Raw genomic sequence first — 17,730 nt, 5'->3', positions numbered from 1 at the left:
CATCAATGGCCATTAAAGCAAATGAATGAGACACAACATCTCCTTTGAAAGATATTACAAGCAGCACACATGGTATAATGAGTTTTTTTTTTTTTTTTTTTTTTTTTTTTTTTTTGCAAATTAGACCATACATAATAATCGAGATTGATTTTGTAAATTAACTAAATTACAAGTATTTTTTACTGATATATTGATTCATGAGTCTTTTAATTGTAAACCACACAAACACCAGTTCACAAACTTTTAAATCACAAACCTAACTTTATACCATAAACTTGACTTTATAAATTGGATAAGCCATGAGTTTTTTTTTATTACTCTACCCAATGTGTATACGGGTGCCAAAATTTATGTTTTGTCAAACCAAATGCTTGCTGAAATTCACCGGTTGTATTTAATTATGTTAAACTATACTATTAAACATTACTGATGTAAAAAACCAAACATTTTTTTATTTACATGGAAGGCTCAAGGTTCGGAAAGAAAGAGTAAAATAACTTAAAATTTCAGCACGAACAACTCTACTGCGAGTCGAATCCTAACAATCTTTATTGAGAGTTTCTTGGAAGCCTACAGAAATGTATCAAATTCATGAAAATCCAAGTAATAAGAACTTGCGAAATTCGCCAACCAATCAGCAGCACGGCTGCTTTCTCTATAAATATGTTTGAGTGAGATGGTCCAATTTTTGTCTCGTAATTCTCTACGTAATCCATGAATATGGATGGTAGGGTCCCCCACTACCGCTAATAGCTTGATTACGACGTACAAGTCCACTTCCACCATAACCTTTCAGAAGCCTTTTCCCCACGCTTGCCTCATCCCAAAATGAACTCCCTATAGCTCTGCTAACATGACGGTACACTATCCAATTTTCACCCCAAAACCACCTAACCAACCTCCATAGCTCTGCTAACATTGCGAATCAGCCCCAGCAAAAGCCAATCCCGGATTACGTTTACAGGCATCTTCAGTATTATTGAAATTATGGGACAATATTTTTTTGGATAAAGTTCAAATAAAACCCATGTGGTTTCACTAATTTTCAGATAAAGGACTGTGGTTTACTTTTTGTCAAAACGAGTACTAATTTTCATTTTCAGGTCGTTAAAGATAGTTTTAATAGTATTATTAAAAGTGCGAAACCTCAGTCCTCGTTTTGACAAAAAGTAAACTACAGGCTTTTATCTGAAAATTAGTGAAACCAAAGAGGTTTTATTTGAACTTTCCCCTTTTAAGTAATTATCCACAAAAAATATCTAAATCCTTAATGGAATACATAAATAGATTTCCATCACAAAAAATATCTAAATCCTTAATGGAATACATAAATAGATTTCCATCTCTATTAAATGTAGGCTTTCTCAACTGACATAAATGACAGTGTCACTATTATCCAAAATAAAATTATTATTTATTATTATTATTAGGTGGCAAAAAAAAAAACAAAAATGGGGTAAATTACACCTATGGACACTGAACTTTACCCATTTTAATATTGTGGCTACTGAACTTCAATTAACGGTATGACTATTGAACTTTACATTTCTTAACATCGGTAGCCACTCAACTTTAACTAACTCTGCAAAATGACCGTTAACGACCTCAAAATGAAAATATTCAAAAATTAAAGTTGTTCAGAACGACGTTTACCATAAAACCGCATTTTTTATTTTCAAGAATCACACTTTTTGGAGATTTCTCTCTAAAAATTCACTCACTCTCTCCTAACCAAACAACACCTAGATGACATCAAACAAAAAATTTCAAGAATTAAAGTTCCTTAGAATATCATTAACTCTTCGAATTTTTTTATTTTGAAGCTACCAATGGTCGTTTCGAAGCGTTGAGTGGCCACCGGTGTTAAAAAAATGTAAAATTTAGGATCATACCCTTAAGAATTGAAGTTCAATGGTCACAATGTTAAAATAGGTAAAGTTTAATGCCCATAGGTATAATTTACCCACCAAACATGTGCTACCTACCGTCTATCAATTACTACCTCCATTCCCTTAGCAAATTAGTTTTTTTTCCCAAATATAAATCATTCATTCTAGGATTTTAAGAACTTTTAGTTTAGTTTTTTTTTTTTTTTATTCAAATATTAAATTTTTTCTATTGATACATGTGTTTTTTAATATTCAATGCTTATTCTCCAATAATGATATGACAGAAATTTTTTTAGTTAAACAATATATTTCTTAATTTGTGTGAAATAATCTAGAATGACTTATATAAAGAAATGGAGGGAGTATAAAAATGTCATTGTCAAAATGAATTCTTTTTGGAACTTAAAAAATAAAAAATGGTACTTTAATTGGACATTAAATTAGTCCAAAACAATATGTATAAAATATATAATACGTATTAAATAACTGCTAATCATATATTGATACGTATCCATATAACAAAATTTTCTGAATATGAATATGAATAATCAAAATCTTGGTTGATGGAACTAATACACCTAAAAAAACAAGAAATAAACTGAAGAAAAAGAATGTAAAAATCAATCAGAATAAAACCAAAGTTGTTACATTCAAACCATCAATTCCTAATATCTACTGTTTTATTATAATACAAATCAGTAATCTCAATATATCACCATACACTCAATACCAAATCACAACAAAAACGTATAGAAAAAAGAAAAAAAGATGTTAAAAATAAAAATCACACGAATCTGTTAAATGGTTTTCTTCCAACAGCTGCAGGCATAGACACAGTTGAATCAACACTCAAATTTCCAATAGATTGAGTAGATTGGTTCTTATCTACACCCCTTTGTGAACTTGAATCCTTTCCTCCAGAGAAAAATGACCCTTTGTTCCACTTAAACGAACCAATACCTTGCGTTAGAGGGAACGAAAGCCTCCTCTTTTCGCTGCTCGGAGTCCCCGGAAACCTCTCCTTCGGATTACTGTTAGCTCTAGCTTTCGCTCGTGCAGACATTGTAGGCGCCATGTAGTTCGGTGCAGAAAATGGCGGACAGCTTGTCATGCTATCATCATCCTTCAATGGCAATAAGTTGAAAGGAGATGGAGAATTGGCTGCTCTTGATCTGTGGACGGGCGGAGTTGTTCTGTGGACAGGCGTCCGTGCGTATCTCGAGGGAGGAAAATATGCAACTGATTTTGAGGATCTTGGTGTGGGAGTGTCCATTGCGTCGAAGGCGAAATTCGGCTTGCTGCTTGATGATGGACGGGGGCTTGGACTTGGCTTGAGTTCAGATTGTAGCCTTGATGGTGTAAGTTGGAACTTCTTTATGAGTTTGGTGTTATCTGGAGTAGTTGTGGGAGGTAGTTGCCGTTCTAACCAATTCCACCACCATGGGAAGCCATTGGAATGAACATCTGCTAGACTTGATTGTGCAGTTTTTGGACTTGATTTCCATAGCTGTCACCAATCATATAGCAAAATATCAAAATGTGTAAATTTAGTATATAACAAGAGAAGACACACTGAATGTAATGACCCGGTCTAAGGCAATGGCATCGGGGTGGAAGGACTGAGTAAGGAGCGGCGTAAAGGATAGCGAGAATGAACTGAATCCCACGTTGGAAAAAGAGAGGGAAATGACTGACATATATCAGAAAATTTTGTTTCTTACACATGTATACACATGTTAAAGCCGTGACAATGACATTCAAGGAATCAGACTTGGGTCAAAACGGACTATATATACATGGTACTGGAATATACTGTTTCAATTGGTATTAGAGCCGTGTTTGTTCGGAGACAAACCAAACAGAAGTTGGCGGACTTGTAATGACCCGGTCCTAAGAGGGTGGGACTAGGGTGGAAGCTTGAGTAATGAGGAATCCTGAAAGATGACGATGAGAACAAGAATGAACTAAATCCCACGTCAGAAAATGAGAGGGAGTGTTACTAATTGCGTTTCTAATACATGTAATCTGTTTTAAGGTTGTACGTGTGACCCAAGGAAAACTTGGGCTAAAACGGTCAATAACTACATGGTATTGAAGCGGACTATTTCAATTCAAATTAGATAAGACTAATAGGTAAGGAGGAACATTTGGTAATAGATATACCTGGTGAGAATAAGCATATGCCATGGCTCTTTCTCTCTTGATAAGTGCATCCACTTTTTTCTGCAATCTTGCATCATTTTCCTCTTTTGTTAGCGTGCTAGCATCCCAATCTTCATTACCTGCCTCAGACTATTGAATTTTTGCCCAATTATCATATGTTTCTACTCATCAATATGCATCAACACAAACAAAAGAATTGGTCTTTAGGAACTTACTGCAAGGCTCCATTTTCCCAAAATACTCTCCACTTCTTTATCATTCTTATATTGAGCTTGACGTCTCGCTTGGTTTTCTAACATCTGAATCCTCCGTGACTGAATTTGAGACTGCACGCGCACCAACATTTGCATATATTTCATCGCGTTCATCGTCTGTCGCTTCACACTTTGCCCTCTTACAACTCCTTGAAGCCTCACTAGACCCTTAAGAGCTCGAAAGCTCCTTCTTGCCTGTCTCATACAAACCATATGCACATGTCAATTTGGTAAAAAAACTTTATTCCTAAACATGAATACAAAGAGGTAAAATGAGAAGCATACATTATAGCCTCTATAGGCAGCTTGGATTTTAGTAGCTGAAGCATGCTGGTTTCGGAGTGTTGGTTCTGGTCTGTAGTTACGATGAACATTTTTCGGAGAAGGTGGCCTCGGGGAAGCAACTCTAGGAGATGCAACTCTAGGGGAAGCAGCAGCAGCTTTAGGGGAAGTAACTCTATTCCTCGGAGAAGCGGCTCTCGGTACAAAAAGCGGAGTTTTTGGTTGCTCAGGTGGCGTTGGTGGTCGGAACACTAGTTTATGCTCTCTTTCAGCTTCATCCAAGATTTTTTCAATGCTACTTGGTTCTCTAAATAGGGGAATGAATGAATTGGTATCTCCATGTCTAAGCTTTCCTTTCTTTTTTTCTTTTGTGCTTTTCTTATCAGATTCCTGCAATGTTTTGGCACCATTTATGTAAGCAATTTGGATTTTATTCTTAAAATACACATACATGCTCTATATCTACATGATAGCTTAACAAACATTTTGTACATCAAGCTCTCAATCTCGCACAGAAAAATCTCGTTTATTGTCTTAAAGAATGCTTTACAAAGGTATAAGCTTTACAAGACTTTAAGAACGTCACATCACGTCATGTTTGTACCTACAGGGTCCTGTAACCTCTATTTATAGGTATCCCACGGATCTAATACATAGTTAGGATGAATTACATTCAATAGTTGAGGTTAATAGATGCGGTTGATTGCCAGGCATAGAGGCGGTTTGTGGGGCCTCTACGCTTTCAGAAGGTTCTGCCTATTCTGGCACAATCCAACAGGCACACGAGCCCATTGGACGGCTTTGAGGAGATTTTATACAAGGACCGAGTCCTCTAAGAAACCACACCCAAAAATTGACACTTGTGGGCGACACGTATCAATTTTTGGATGGAGAGTCCTTGGAGGACCATCTTTCCATCGCAGTGCTTGTTTGCAATCAGTCTCTCACCCGTATTTAGCCGTAGACGGAATTTACCGCCCAATTTGGGTTGCATTCTCAAACAACCCGACTCACAAACAATGCCTCGTGGTGCGACAGCGTCCACGCACGACGGGGCTGCACACCACCCGGTGGGAATTTACTACAAGGAAGCCTAGGCAGCTTGTCTGCTGCAAGGGCTTAGCCAACAACACATGCCTTTGGGGCCGGGAGGACCCGGTCCCTGTATAAAACCCTGACTTTGAGACAATAAATAGGTCTCAAACCAGAGTTAGATGACCAAAACTAGAATGAAGATATGCACTTACGTTGGCTACTTTGTCTTTGGAGTGGGGTAAGAAGACCTTCTTGATTGCAGAAAACCAACTACCTTTCTTCCCCATGTTTCTAGCATTACTGTCTCCACCTGGATTAGAAAATGAACACTTCAACATTAAATGTCTGAACTCTGCAGTTTCAACTTACATCAAACTAAAAAAGCCACTACTCATCTGTGTATACATGTGGCTATAAATGTTATGTCTTGTGTTTTTTTGTGTATTAATGAAAACAACAATTCTGATGTGACAATTCATGAACTTCACAGGATATTTTCCACCCCTCATTAAAGAACTCAACTGGGTGGTTACCAATAAAAAAAACAGATGAATCTTCAAACTGGGTTAAGATATTAAAATTAGAGGATAATATAGGTAATTATAAAACAAAAACATATTCAACCAAGAAAATCAAGACACAGAAAAACTGTTCCTTAAGAACAAAATAAAGTCTTTACTAATTAAAAATTAAAAATTAGGCTAAGTAAGTCTTTGTCAAGCTTGATATATCCTTCTACTAGATAAGATTTCCTTTGTCCAAAGCCACAAAAAGAAGAAAAAACATGTATGTAATTGCAGCCAAAAAGAGGGATGAAGAGATGAGGGGGTTGTTAAAGACAAGCAGAAATTTCCAAGAGTAAATAGTTGTATTTAATAATTAGTCCAAAGATCCAAGAAAAACACAAAATCTGACACTTGACAGACAAAAGGGGATCCAAAGACAGAAGGAATTAAATAGGAAAAAAAATATAAACATCTTCAATCTCCAAGGCTTAAACAGTATCAATTTCAAAAAATTAGGACTTTTAGAACATGATGAACACCCTTTTACATAATAAACAAAACCCACAAAACAAAACAGATCACATGAAACCATCATAAATATTAAATACCATAATTAAGACAAGCACAGAAAAACATGATTACTAGAAGAAAGAAGAAGAATATGCAGAAACATACCTTAAATAAGGAGAAAAAAAGAGAAGAGCAGCAGCCAGAGAAGACTATGTCTTTCTTTAGCCTCCTTCTCCTTTCCTAAAGAACATAGTAATGGTTTAAAAAATTTGAAATCTTCTTTTTGTTACATAATTTGGGTATTTATTCTTTGTTAGTTTGAAATAAAAACCCTCTCTTTTATCTCTTTTCTTCTTTCTTCCTTTTGTGTGTTTGTATCTTTGATTGTTTCTCTCACCAAAAGGAGAAACTTTGAAAGGGGATGAATTTAACTTTTGATTCACATAGCTTTTGTGTGTGTGTTGTGGGTGTGGATTATATAAATTAAAATTTGTTTTGATGGGGGGATGGATGATAATGAAAGAGAGAGAAAGAGAAAGAGAAAGATGACCACTTTCTCACTCAATGAGTTGAGGAGGCCAACTCCTTCTACTTTACTTCAATGGGAAGACTATACGGACAGCAACACTCATTTGAAACGGTTAGGTTTTTGGTACTCTGTTATATTCTTTGTTACCCTCCTCATTATTTGCATTTTCTCTATTTGTTGTGTCACACTATTATATTTTGATGGGATAAAATCCAAATTTATCATTAATGGAAGAGTGAAGATATACTCAATGGGATAGTGATATCATACAATTATTATACATGTGTTGTCATTCTAAGACTAAGAGGAAGGTTTGGAATGGAATTAAAGAAGTGGTGAGATTAATCTAAATAGGAATATCGTCATATCTTAGATATGTAGATTAATGGAAAAACATTGAACTTTGTCCTGGTAGATTCGCCTAAGGCTAAGGAAATCCAAATCGGATATAGCACAACTTACTTAAATTATGTCCAATTTGTCATTTGAGGAATTTAAGGATAACGATATCATATAAATAAGCTTTAAACCTTAGGATCAAGGTACATACACACATTTTCTGCAATCATTCTGAATTGCTTAGTATTTCGTTTTATACTCTCCTAACTTAGGTGTCGTTTGATAAAACTTAAAATTAAGTACCGAATGTTAAGTGCTAAATATTATAAATGCTGAAAGTATTAAATAATATAACTATTTGATAAGTACTAAAAATAAGTTTAGTTTCAAAAAAAAAAAAAAAAAAGTATTGAATTTAAAAGTATTAATTAATAATGTTCAACTTAAAATTTTAAGTTAAATCTTTTGATTTACCAGAATAAGTGATTCTGTGACTTAATTGAAATATTTAAGTTGTGTTATCAAACAAGTTTAAAACCAATAAGCACTTAAAGTATTAATATTACGTGTTGAAACTCGTTATCAAACAGGGTCTTAGGCATCAGGGTGTTGTCGCTTTTCAACGATTGCATCCTGCCATCTTTCTTTGTGATCTCAGGCACCGAAAAGATCACCCCAGTCATCAATGTACTATCTTACAGAATATCTCGGTCACTAGAGACATATGTCACATCTCTCCAAATGAAACCATCGATATGGAGATTCGAGTGGAAGAGAGAGAAAGCACAAAGTCACTTAGACGGATTGAAATTGTCTGGCTAGCAGAAGGAAAACCGACAAAGTGGCAGCAGAGCTCTAAGGGGAGGAAAAAAAGAATATTAGAAACTTTGGAAGAAAATAGTTTCGCCTTTGCATGGTATTCGAAGGAGGTCACATGAGTGGCGCCAGAGGTCATAGCGCACACCCTTGATGTGCATCTCGAGGCAGAATCAGTTTTGTCAAAAAGGAGAAATCACGAACCGGGTAGACAAGAAATCATCAAGGTAGAGGTCGATAAATTAATCGATTATGGACACATTGAGACAATACACTGTTGAAACACCTTTCCACATGATTTTGATTTGACAAAATTATTTAAGTTAATCCATGATTAAGGGGCAATTAAATTTATGTGCTTTGGTTTAATTGTACTAATGTGTTTGTTCAATGTTGAGTATAATTTTAAGTGAACAGAAATAAAAAGTACGACAGAATGAAGTCAGCATGAGGCACAGAAGCTGAGTAAAACACGACTCAGTATAATAGAAGAAAAGTCTTCTTCAGAACAAATGCTTGAAGACGAACCTGACCGAAGAAGCTGAGTAGAATATGACTCAGCCTCGCCAGAGACAAAGATCGAAGGCAACGTCTATTAGAGTCAAGCTGAGTATTCATCAGGACAGCGCGAATGATCCATTTGCAAAAAGACAAGATCCGACAATTGTCTGCACCAATACAGAAGCTTTGGAATTACGCACGGAGACAGTTTCGAGATGCATGGATCAACTGGCCCTTGGCTAAAAGACAAAACTGGCGCTAGAAGACGAACCTGGCGGAAGAAGACAAGCCTGACGCCTACTAAATTCAAACGATAGGATTGGCCTGCAAAAACTGTATGCTGACCAGTGAATGACGCAAGAAGACCGTTTGAATCCAACGGAAAAATCCGAATTCAAATGATTGAAGCTTCAGAATTCACTATAAAAGGACAAGTTCATCTCTTGGATCCTTTGCCGAAGTACAAAAGAAAAGAGCATACATACAAAGCACATTCAAACAAGAAAAGAAAATCTTACACCAAATTCCTATCTCTGTGTAAAAGTCTAGATTGAATTTGTATTCATCTAAAGTGTTCTTCGTCTAGAAAGAACAGATTTGTATCAATTGTAAAAATTGAGAGAGTGGTGCTGAGTACTCGGTTTTAGTACTCAGCGGTAGAGAAAATCTAAGTGTTCGGTTATAGCGCTTAGTGAGGTTGAGTAGACGAATAGGGGACGGTACTCTTGCATACTCAACTGCTTTGTAAACGGTTTGTGCTCTACCTTTAAAGAGCTCAGTATTGGATTGAAAAAGCCCAGAAGGATTCTAGGGACTGGACGTAGGCGGTGAGGCCGAACCAGGATAAATCTGCTGAGTAATTTTAACTCTTTCTCTCAATATATATATATATGTATGCGTTGCTTGTTTAAATTACTCAGGATATAAATTGTATAAGCCGACACTGAGTAATCAGAGTGCTGAGTTGGAAGCTGGCCTTAAGTGTTAATTCCCAACTCATAAGTAAAACGGTTCTAGTCAGCTTCTGACTAAAGCTGTCTTACATCTCTCTCAGCCGTGCTGAACAAAACTGAGTTAAGTAATTTAAAGAATAGATTAAGTCAGCATAATTAAGCGAAAAAGTTACATTAGTTCCTAACCCCCCCCCCCCCCTGGAACTAATTACACAGGACCAACGAGTGGTATCAGAGCTCAGTAGCTCACTACTCAAAGATAAAACTATCTTGAGCTGATCCCTACAAATGGCTGAGAACAGCACTCGTTTCCTTCCTGGAAATCAAACAACACAGATACTCCCTGAGGGATTATCTATCAGTCGGCCTCCCTTGTTCTTCGGATCAAATTATACATTTTGGAAGAACAGGATGAAAAACTTTATCCAAGCTACAAACATGAGTGCGTGGCTTGCAATAGTACAAGGCCCATATGTGCCTTACAAAACGATTGACAACGAAAAAGTTGTTAAGAGTGAAACTGAGTGGTCAGAAGATGACCTTAGAAAACTACAAAATAATGCTTCGGCTATCAATATGCTTCACTGTGCGTTAGATGCTGCAGAGTACAACAAAATTTCAGGTTGTGAGTCAGCACAGGAAATATGGAAGAAGCTGGAAGTGACCTATGAAGGTACCAGCAAGGTCAAGGAATCAAAGGTGAATCAACATATGAGATTATACGAGCTGTTCGAGATGGATGGCAATGAAGACATCTCAGAAATGAACGCAAGATTTACCAACATCATAAATGAGCTGAAGAGACTCGGTAAGAACTTCACGGAAGAAGAGCAGGTGAAGAAAATCTTGAGAAGTCTGCCCAAAAGTTGGCAAGCTAAGAAGACAGCTGTGGAGGAGGCTCAGGACTTGACCACATACAAATATGACGAGCTGATCGGATCTCTGCTGACCCACGAGGTCTCAATGAAGAACTTTGAGGCTAAAGAAAAGTCAGAGGACAAGAAGCAAAAATCACTTGTCATGAAAGCTGACTCAACAGAAGTTGACTCATCAGATGATGAGGAGATGGCCATGTTTACCAGGAAAATGAAGAAGTTGTTCAGAAAGAACGATAAGAACAGTAAAAGGTAATTCAGAAGAAGTGATAGGTACAAAGCTGAGCCCAGCGACAGCAGATACAAATAGGACAGCTCGAAGCCTGTCACATGCTTTGAATGTCATCAAACTGGGTATATTAAATCAAGTTTTCCCACTTTGAAGAAAGAAAAGAAAGGCAGCAGAAAAGCAATGGTGGCAACATGGAGTGACAGTGATGAGTCAACCTCATCAGAAGCTGATGCCACGGAGTCAGCAAACATATGTTTTATGGCCGATGAAGCTGCAGACCAATGCCGATCTGAGCATGCTGACCTCTCAGATGAGTCTGACTAAGAGGAACACTCTAATGAGGTAACATCTCTTCTCATGCTTAGAAATGAAATGGTTAATGCCCTGAGTGATTTATATACACTGACCAAAAAGTGTAATAGGAAAATAAAGGCACTCAGCAGGCGATATGATGAGATTGAGGAGGTCAAACTAAGTGATCTCCGACATCTACTTCAGGACAACACGAGACAGGATGAAAATTTGAAAATAATGCATAAATTTGTCTCTGAAGTCCAATCAGACTCTAAGAAGCTGAGAAAGGACATCACAACCATACAGAACCAGCTGAGCACATCGGCTAAGAAAAGATTCTATCCCAATACTGAGTATCAAGGTACTGGTCAGCATAGACAGTACACTCAGCAGAACAGTCAGTGTGACTGTTGTGGAAAGAGAGGACACACGATAAAAGTGTGTTGGTATGCTCAGCACCATCGTGCTGACCAAAAGAGGAAATACCCTCAAAGGGTAATCTTTTGTGACTATTGTGGTAAAGATGGCCACACCATAAATATATGTCGTCACAAAATAAAACATGATGCTTCACCTGTTTATGCTAACCAACGAGGACCCAAAAAGAATTGGGTACCTAAAGATGAATAATCTAAAATGCATGTGAGCCTGAGGTGCGCGGAGAAGTCAAAGCTCTGGTATATTGACAGCGCATGCTCGAGGCATATGACTGGTGATGAAACTCAGTTCATCACACTTGAACATGAACGAGGTGAAAGTGTAAGCTTTGGAGACAACAAAAAGGGTAAGATAGTAGGTTCAGGTACTATCGGAGGTAACCCTACTATTGAGTTAGTCTCCTTAGTCAGGGGTCTCAAATATAACCTATTGAGCGTGGCTCAACTGTGTGACAGCAGTAGAAAGGTTGTATTTGATGCCACTGAGTGTCGGATACTCGAGGGAAAAATAAACGATTTGATTTTAACTGCCCTTTGTGTTGACAATGTCTACATGTTGAGTCTAGAAAAGAATTTTTCGAAAAACATATGTTTAGTGTCAAAGGAGGATAACTCCTGGCTATGGCATAGGAGACTTGGTCATGTAAGCATGGACCTCCTTGCCAAATTAGCAAGAAAGCAATTAGTTGAGGGTCTGCCCAAACTTAGATTTGAGAAAGATCAATTATGTAATGCTTGTCAGCAAGGTAAACAAACCAAAAAGTCTTTTCAAAGTAAAAATATTGTCTCAACCAAGCGTCCATTGGAATTACTACACTTGGATCTTTTCGGACCTGTCCAACCACTCAGCTTGGGCGGTAAGAGATTTTCCTTAGTCATTGTAGACGATTTCTCTCGGTACACTTGGGTCATCTTGCTGAGTAGCAAGGATGAAGCTTTTGAGACGTTTTCAACACTGATCAGAAAACTTGAAAATGACAAAGATTTAAAATTAGCTCACATCCGTAGTGATAATGGCGGAGAATTCAAAAACCAACAGTTTGATGAATTCTGTGAAGTCAGCGGCATTGACCATAATTTTTCTGCTCCTAGAACTCCTTAACAAAATGGGGTAGTTGAAAGGAAGAACAGAACATTAGTTGAAATAGCTAGGACAATGCTGAGTGAGAATAGGCTTCCAAAGTATTTCTGGGGTGAAGCTGTCAACACAACATGCTATATACTCAATAAGGCTTTAGTTAGACCTATTCTTAAGAAAACCCCCTATGAACTTTGGAAAGGACGAAAGCCCAACATTGGATACTTTCGTGCTTTTGGTTGTAAATGTTTTATACTCAATACAAAAGACAATCTTGCCAAATTTGATTCTAAAGCTGACGAAGCGATCTTTCTAGGGTACTCAACTAACAGTAAAGCATATAGGGTGTTCAATAAACGAACTCAAGTTGTAGAAGAGTCTGTCCATATCGAGTTCGATGAAACTGACCCTGCAGGAAATTCAAGTCAGTTTGCCGAAGATGACCCAAGCTCAGCTTCCGCTGAACAAAATGGAGCCACTGAGTTATTACCACACGGGCTGACCAAAGTTAAAAACAACCCTGAAATTACCTTTGCTGACCAAACTAAAACTGCAGAGATTGTTGAAACACCTGCTCCCGACAACTCAACATTACCCAAAGAAATCAAAATCCCAAGAGGACACTCGGAGAAGTCCATTCTTGATGCTGCTGAGAACAACCTGATGACAAGAAATCAACTCAGGAGATATCTTAGCAACGTTGCGTTCGTCTCAGTCCATGAACCAAAGAATTTCACCGATGCTGAGCACGATGAATTCTAGATCAATGCTATGCAAGAAGAGCTTGATTAATTCAAAAGAAATGAAGTATGGGATTTAGTACCAATACCTAGGAATCAAAAGACCATAGGGACTAAATGGGTCTTTAGAAATAAGCTAGATGAGCAAGGCAATGTAGTCAGGAACTGTAACATCCCTAAAACCCTAACATATACATCTTCCCACATTCATATATGTTTTCATGATTGAATACATACATTTTAGATTCATCTCATTGGCATCGGAAGTTTCGTATGCATAATGCGATTATCATGTGATTAGTAGACGATTAGTGTGTCATTAAGATGTAACGATTGATTAATTGAGTTAGGACTTAAATGAATGAATGAACATGTCCTTAATTGATTAAATTAGACTTGTGGAGGGCTGGAAATGAGTTTTGTGAATAAGCACCTCACTTAAGCATGATGTCACCCAAGATTGAGACAAAATGCACCTCTTCATTTCAAATGGATGTACACAACTCATTCTTTATGCTTTCCAGCCACAATTTCGACCAAAGCTTCAGCAAACTTTCCCTTTTCATACCCTAACATCCTCCAAAGAAAACTCTTCCAATTTCTTCCATTGTCAAGCCAAACAAGTTAAGTTAGGAAGCATACTAGGTGATAGACACAACTTGAAGGTTAGTATGCTGTTTTAGCTTGTTTTCTATGAGTTTGAGATTATGAAATACCTAGGTATGACATGATTGAGTATGTTGTAGTGTTATGAGTAAATACGGCATATTGAGCCTTGTGCACATACTTGAACTGGATAATGGTTGGATAAGAAATGAATATGAGCTTGCTTAGATGGATATGTGAAATGGTCCAAGTTGAGAGTGCTATCCGAATATTGTGAGCCGGAAGCACATGTGTTGAGATATATGCGTATGTGAGTTGAGTTTAACTCCTCCGTAGAGATGATTGTATTCCGAATTTAGTGAGCCGGGATACAGATTGGGCCCAAGGACCATTTTATATATATTGTCTAAGTATAGCAAGGCCTTTCTAAAAGAAGTATTAATATACTAAGTGAATATCATTCTATTGAAAATTCTAGCTTGGTATGATATATTTTGATATGTGTTCTTTACCTTACTTTTGTATACATATATGCGTAATATCTTTATTGAGTAGGCAGTTCACCCCTTGCCAACAGATTTTACAGGTTAAGTGGAGTTCTTCTTGCTTAAGGTCGCACCATCAGTGTCAGTCCATTCTCATCTAGGCATTTTGGAGTCTTGTGATGTACTTTTGTTTTGTAAATCCTCTATGTAGGATAATGACTTAAACGTGTATTGTAAATGCTTTCTCTTATGTATAATATGTAAAGTTTATATGAGATTGAAGTTTATATGATTGAGAATTGAAAGCATGTCTATAACTGATATTGTGTGAGATATCATGTGATCCAAGTGAGGGGGTTACAGGAACAAAGCCCGACTTGTAGCTTAAGGCTATAGTCAGCAAGAAGGCATTGACTACGGTGAGACCTTTGCTCCCGTTGCTAGGTTAGAGGCTATACGAATATTATGTGCATATGCTAGTTTCATGAACTTCAAACTATATCAAATGGATGTTAAAAGTGCATTTCTTAATGGATTTATAAACGAAGAAGTATATGTTAGTCAGCCTCCAGGGTTTGAAGATCCAAAATTTCCAAACCACGTTTATAAACTCAAGAAGGCTTTGTACGGCCTGAAACAAGCACCACGTGCTTGGTACGAAAGGTTGACCAGTTTCCTGCTGACCAGGAACTATGTGAGAGGCAAAGCTGACACAACCTTATTCATTAAGAAAAAGGGTAAAGATACCCTGCTGGCACAAATTTACGTAGATGATATTATCTTTGGTGCTACTAATGAATCTATGTGCAAAGAATTTAGTAAACAGATGCAAACTGAGTTCGAGATGTCAATGATGGGCGAGCTCAACTTCTTCCTTGGACTACAAATCAAGCAAGGGAAGAACGACATCTTCATTAGTCAGTCTAAGTATGCCAAAGAAATTTTAAAGAAATTCGATATGGAAGAATGTAAGCCCATATCTACCCCAATGGGTACTGACACTGTCCTTTGTGCTGACGAGAAAGGTAAGTCAGTAGATAACAAGTTATATCAAGGTATGATTGTCTCTCTACTTTATCTTACTGCTAGTAGGCCTGACATTCAGTACTCAGTATGTTATTATGCAAGATATCAAGCTGACCCCAGGGAATAGCTGTAAAAAGAATTTTTAGATATTTGCAGAGCTCAGTTAATGCAGGTTTATGGTATCCAAATACAAATGACTTCACACTCATTGGATACACTGACGCTGACTATGGACGAGATAAGCTAGAGCGTAAGAGTACTTCAGGAGGATGTCAATTCCTTGGGAGCTGTCTAGTGTCTTGGTTTAGTAAGAAGCAATCGTCAGTGGCCTTATCAATAACTGAAGCTGAGTACATTGCTGCTAGAAGCTGTGTGGCCCATGTCTTATGGATTAAGCAACAGCTGGAGGATTATGGAGTGCAAACTGATACAATCGAAGTCAAATGCGATAATAAGAGTGCCATTGACTTATCCAAAAATCCAATCCAACACAGCAGGATGAAGCATGTCAGCATTCGGCATCACTTCATTAGAGACCATGTACTCAAAGGTGAGATCAAACTGACCTATGTACCAACCGATGAACAGCTTGCGGATATCTTTACGAAGCCTTTGGCTCGTAAGCAATTTAACATACTAAGGAAAGCTATCGGTATGTCTAATCCTCTTCAATAAAATTCTATGTCTAATTGAATATTGAGTGATTATCATGCTGAGTGATTTGTGCTTAATTAGTAACTACTGCATGCTGAGCTAAATATGAATCATATAAAATCACCCTATGCTGAGTAGACATACATATTGAGTGATTATCATGAGCTGAGTTACTAAGCATACGAATATTTCTACTACGTAAAACTGGGCACTCAGGATGACAAAAACGTTTAGTATTCTAGATGCTGAGTAAAGCCAGTAACACAAATAAATGCTAGCACGCGCATTAATAGCCACCTAAGACGACGTAAGCGCAATAATTAGAAAACACATGCGCCGAATGTGTCATAAATGCCAGGATAACTGTCGATTGATCATCTCGATGTGAAACCGCCATTCCGACCTATCAGATCAACTCGGCACCTCTATAAATAGTGGACGAATTCCCACTAATCACTCTTTACATATGAAATCTATGGCATTCAATCTCTCTCTCCCTCTCTCTCTCAAATCCCAAATCCTCTCAAATTCTCTCAAAGAATCATGTCTGACGATTCTCAAAACATCTCCGATGCCGATTACGACGACAATCGCTCCGATGAAAACCCCCATCTCTTGCTCAGCAGGACTATAAAGAGACGTCATCTGAGTCGCAAGGGCATGGTCAGCATGACCAAACTAAGGACAACACTCTGAGCAAGAACCCTAAAACTGACCAAGCAACTCCGTCCAAGAAACAGAAAAAGAAGAAGAATAAACAACCGAAGGAGAAGACATTCATTCAGGTATACAACAGCGTGAAAAACTGTGAGGTACTTCATTGCCGTTGGTTCTCCCCAAGTTTCGTAACGGCTGAGAAACCTTTTTGTGAGTGCAAGAATGGCTGTACCGAGCTATTCTCTCTCCCCGGTATCACTTACCCACAGCTGGTAAGAGAATTTTACGAAAATCTCAAAGTTGACGAGGACAATGTTGACCACTTAGTGACAAAGGTCAAAGGGAAGGACATCATTATCACTCCATCCTATCTCGCGACTCTGCTAAAACTAAAGACCAAAGGTTCAGAACTCAGGACCACAAATGATTACACGAAAGTTGACTACCCTGTTGAGTTCTGCAAACCAAAGAATCACAAAGGGGAAATAGCCAGCAATTACATGGGTCAGCCTCAGAAAATGGCTCATTACATCCTGACCAACTTCATATTTCCCAAGGTCAACTCCTCCTCATCGGCCTCAAACTTCGAGCAGTGCTTCATCTGGCACACATGCTGACCTACCAACCGCTCAATATGCCCGTCTTTCTTATCGGCGCATTCCAATGGAGTACTGGGAAACTCAGGATGGGGTCCCTTATCACAAAAAATTCTTCAGGACTATCAAGTGAATATGGTCGAAGAAATTGAGATTTGGGGCACAGAAATCACAGCGGCACTGCTCTTCGGGTTAGCTTATAATCAACCTATTAAGTCCAAGAAAGGAAAAGGTGCAGAAGAAAATGAAGAAGGGGATAATGTGGTTGAGGAA

The 17,730-nt window shown here is 37.8% G+C and overlaps 1 protein-coding gene across 1 annotated transcript; it reads right to left on the bottom strand.

Annotated features, from left to right (window-relative positions):
- Positions 1-2,501: 2,501 nt before the first annotated feature.
- LOC136222359 (protein IQ-DOMAIN 14) lies at positions 2,502-7,185 on the bottom strand. The gene is made up of 6 exons (XM_066010036.1): positions 6,805-7,185; positions 5,836-5,933; positions 4,592-4,978; positions 4,268-4,501; positions 4,053-4,181; positions 2,502-3,396 (listed from the first exon to the last, which is right to left on the bottom strand). The coding sequence occupies exons 2-6, from the start codon at positions 5,908-5,910 to the stop codon at positions 2,674-2,676; spliced, it is 1,548 nt and encodes a 515-aa protein (XP_065866108.1). The 5' UTR covers positions 5,911-5,933; positions 6,805-7,185; the 3' UTR covers positions 2,502-2,673.
- Between the last annotated feature and the right edge of the window lie 10,545 nt (positions 7,186-17,730).

Source organism: Euphorbia lathyris, chromosome 3 (genome assembly GCF_963576675.1).
Source record: "Euphorbia lathyris chromosome 3, ddEupLath1.1, whole genome shotgun sequence".
Taxonomy (NCBI): Eukaryota; Viridiplantae; Streptophyta; class Magnoliopsida; order Malpighiales; family Euphorbiaceae; genus Euphorbia; species Euphorbia lathyris.
Note: the sequence above shows the minus strand (reverse complement) of the source record. Positions and strands in the feature narration are given on the sequence as shown.

Excerpts from the sequence above, each read along its gene's own strand:
- LOC136222359 (XM_066010036.1), bottom strand. The coding sequence starts at position 5,910 with ATGGGGAAGAAAGGTAGTTGGTTTTCTGCAATCAAGAAGGTCTTCTTA. Across the intron at positions 4,979-5,835 it reads CCAAAGACAAAGTAGCCAAC|GAATCTGATAAGAAAAGCAC; the intron begins GTAAGTGCATAT and ends AAAACATTGCAG. Across the intron at positions 3,397-4,052 it reads CATATGCTTATTCTCACCAG|CTATGGAAATCAAGTCCAAA; the intron begins GTATATCTATTA and ends GATTGGTGACAG.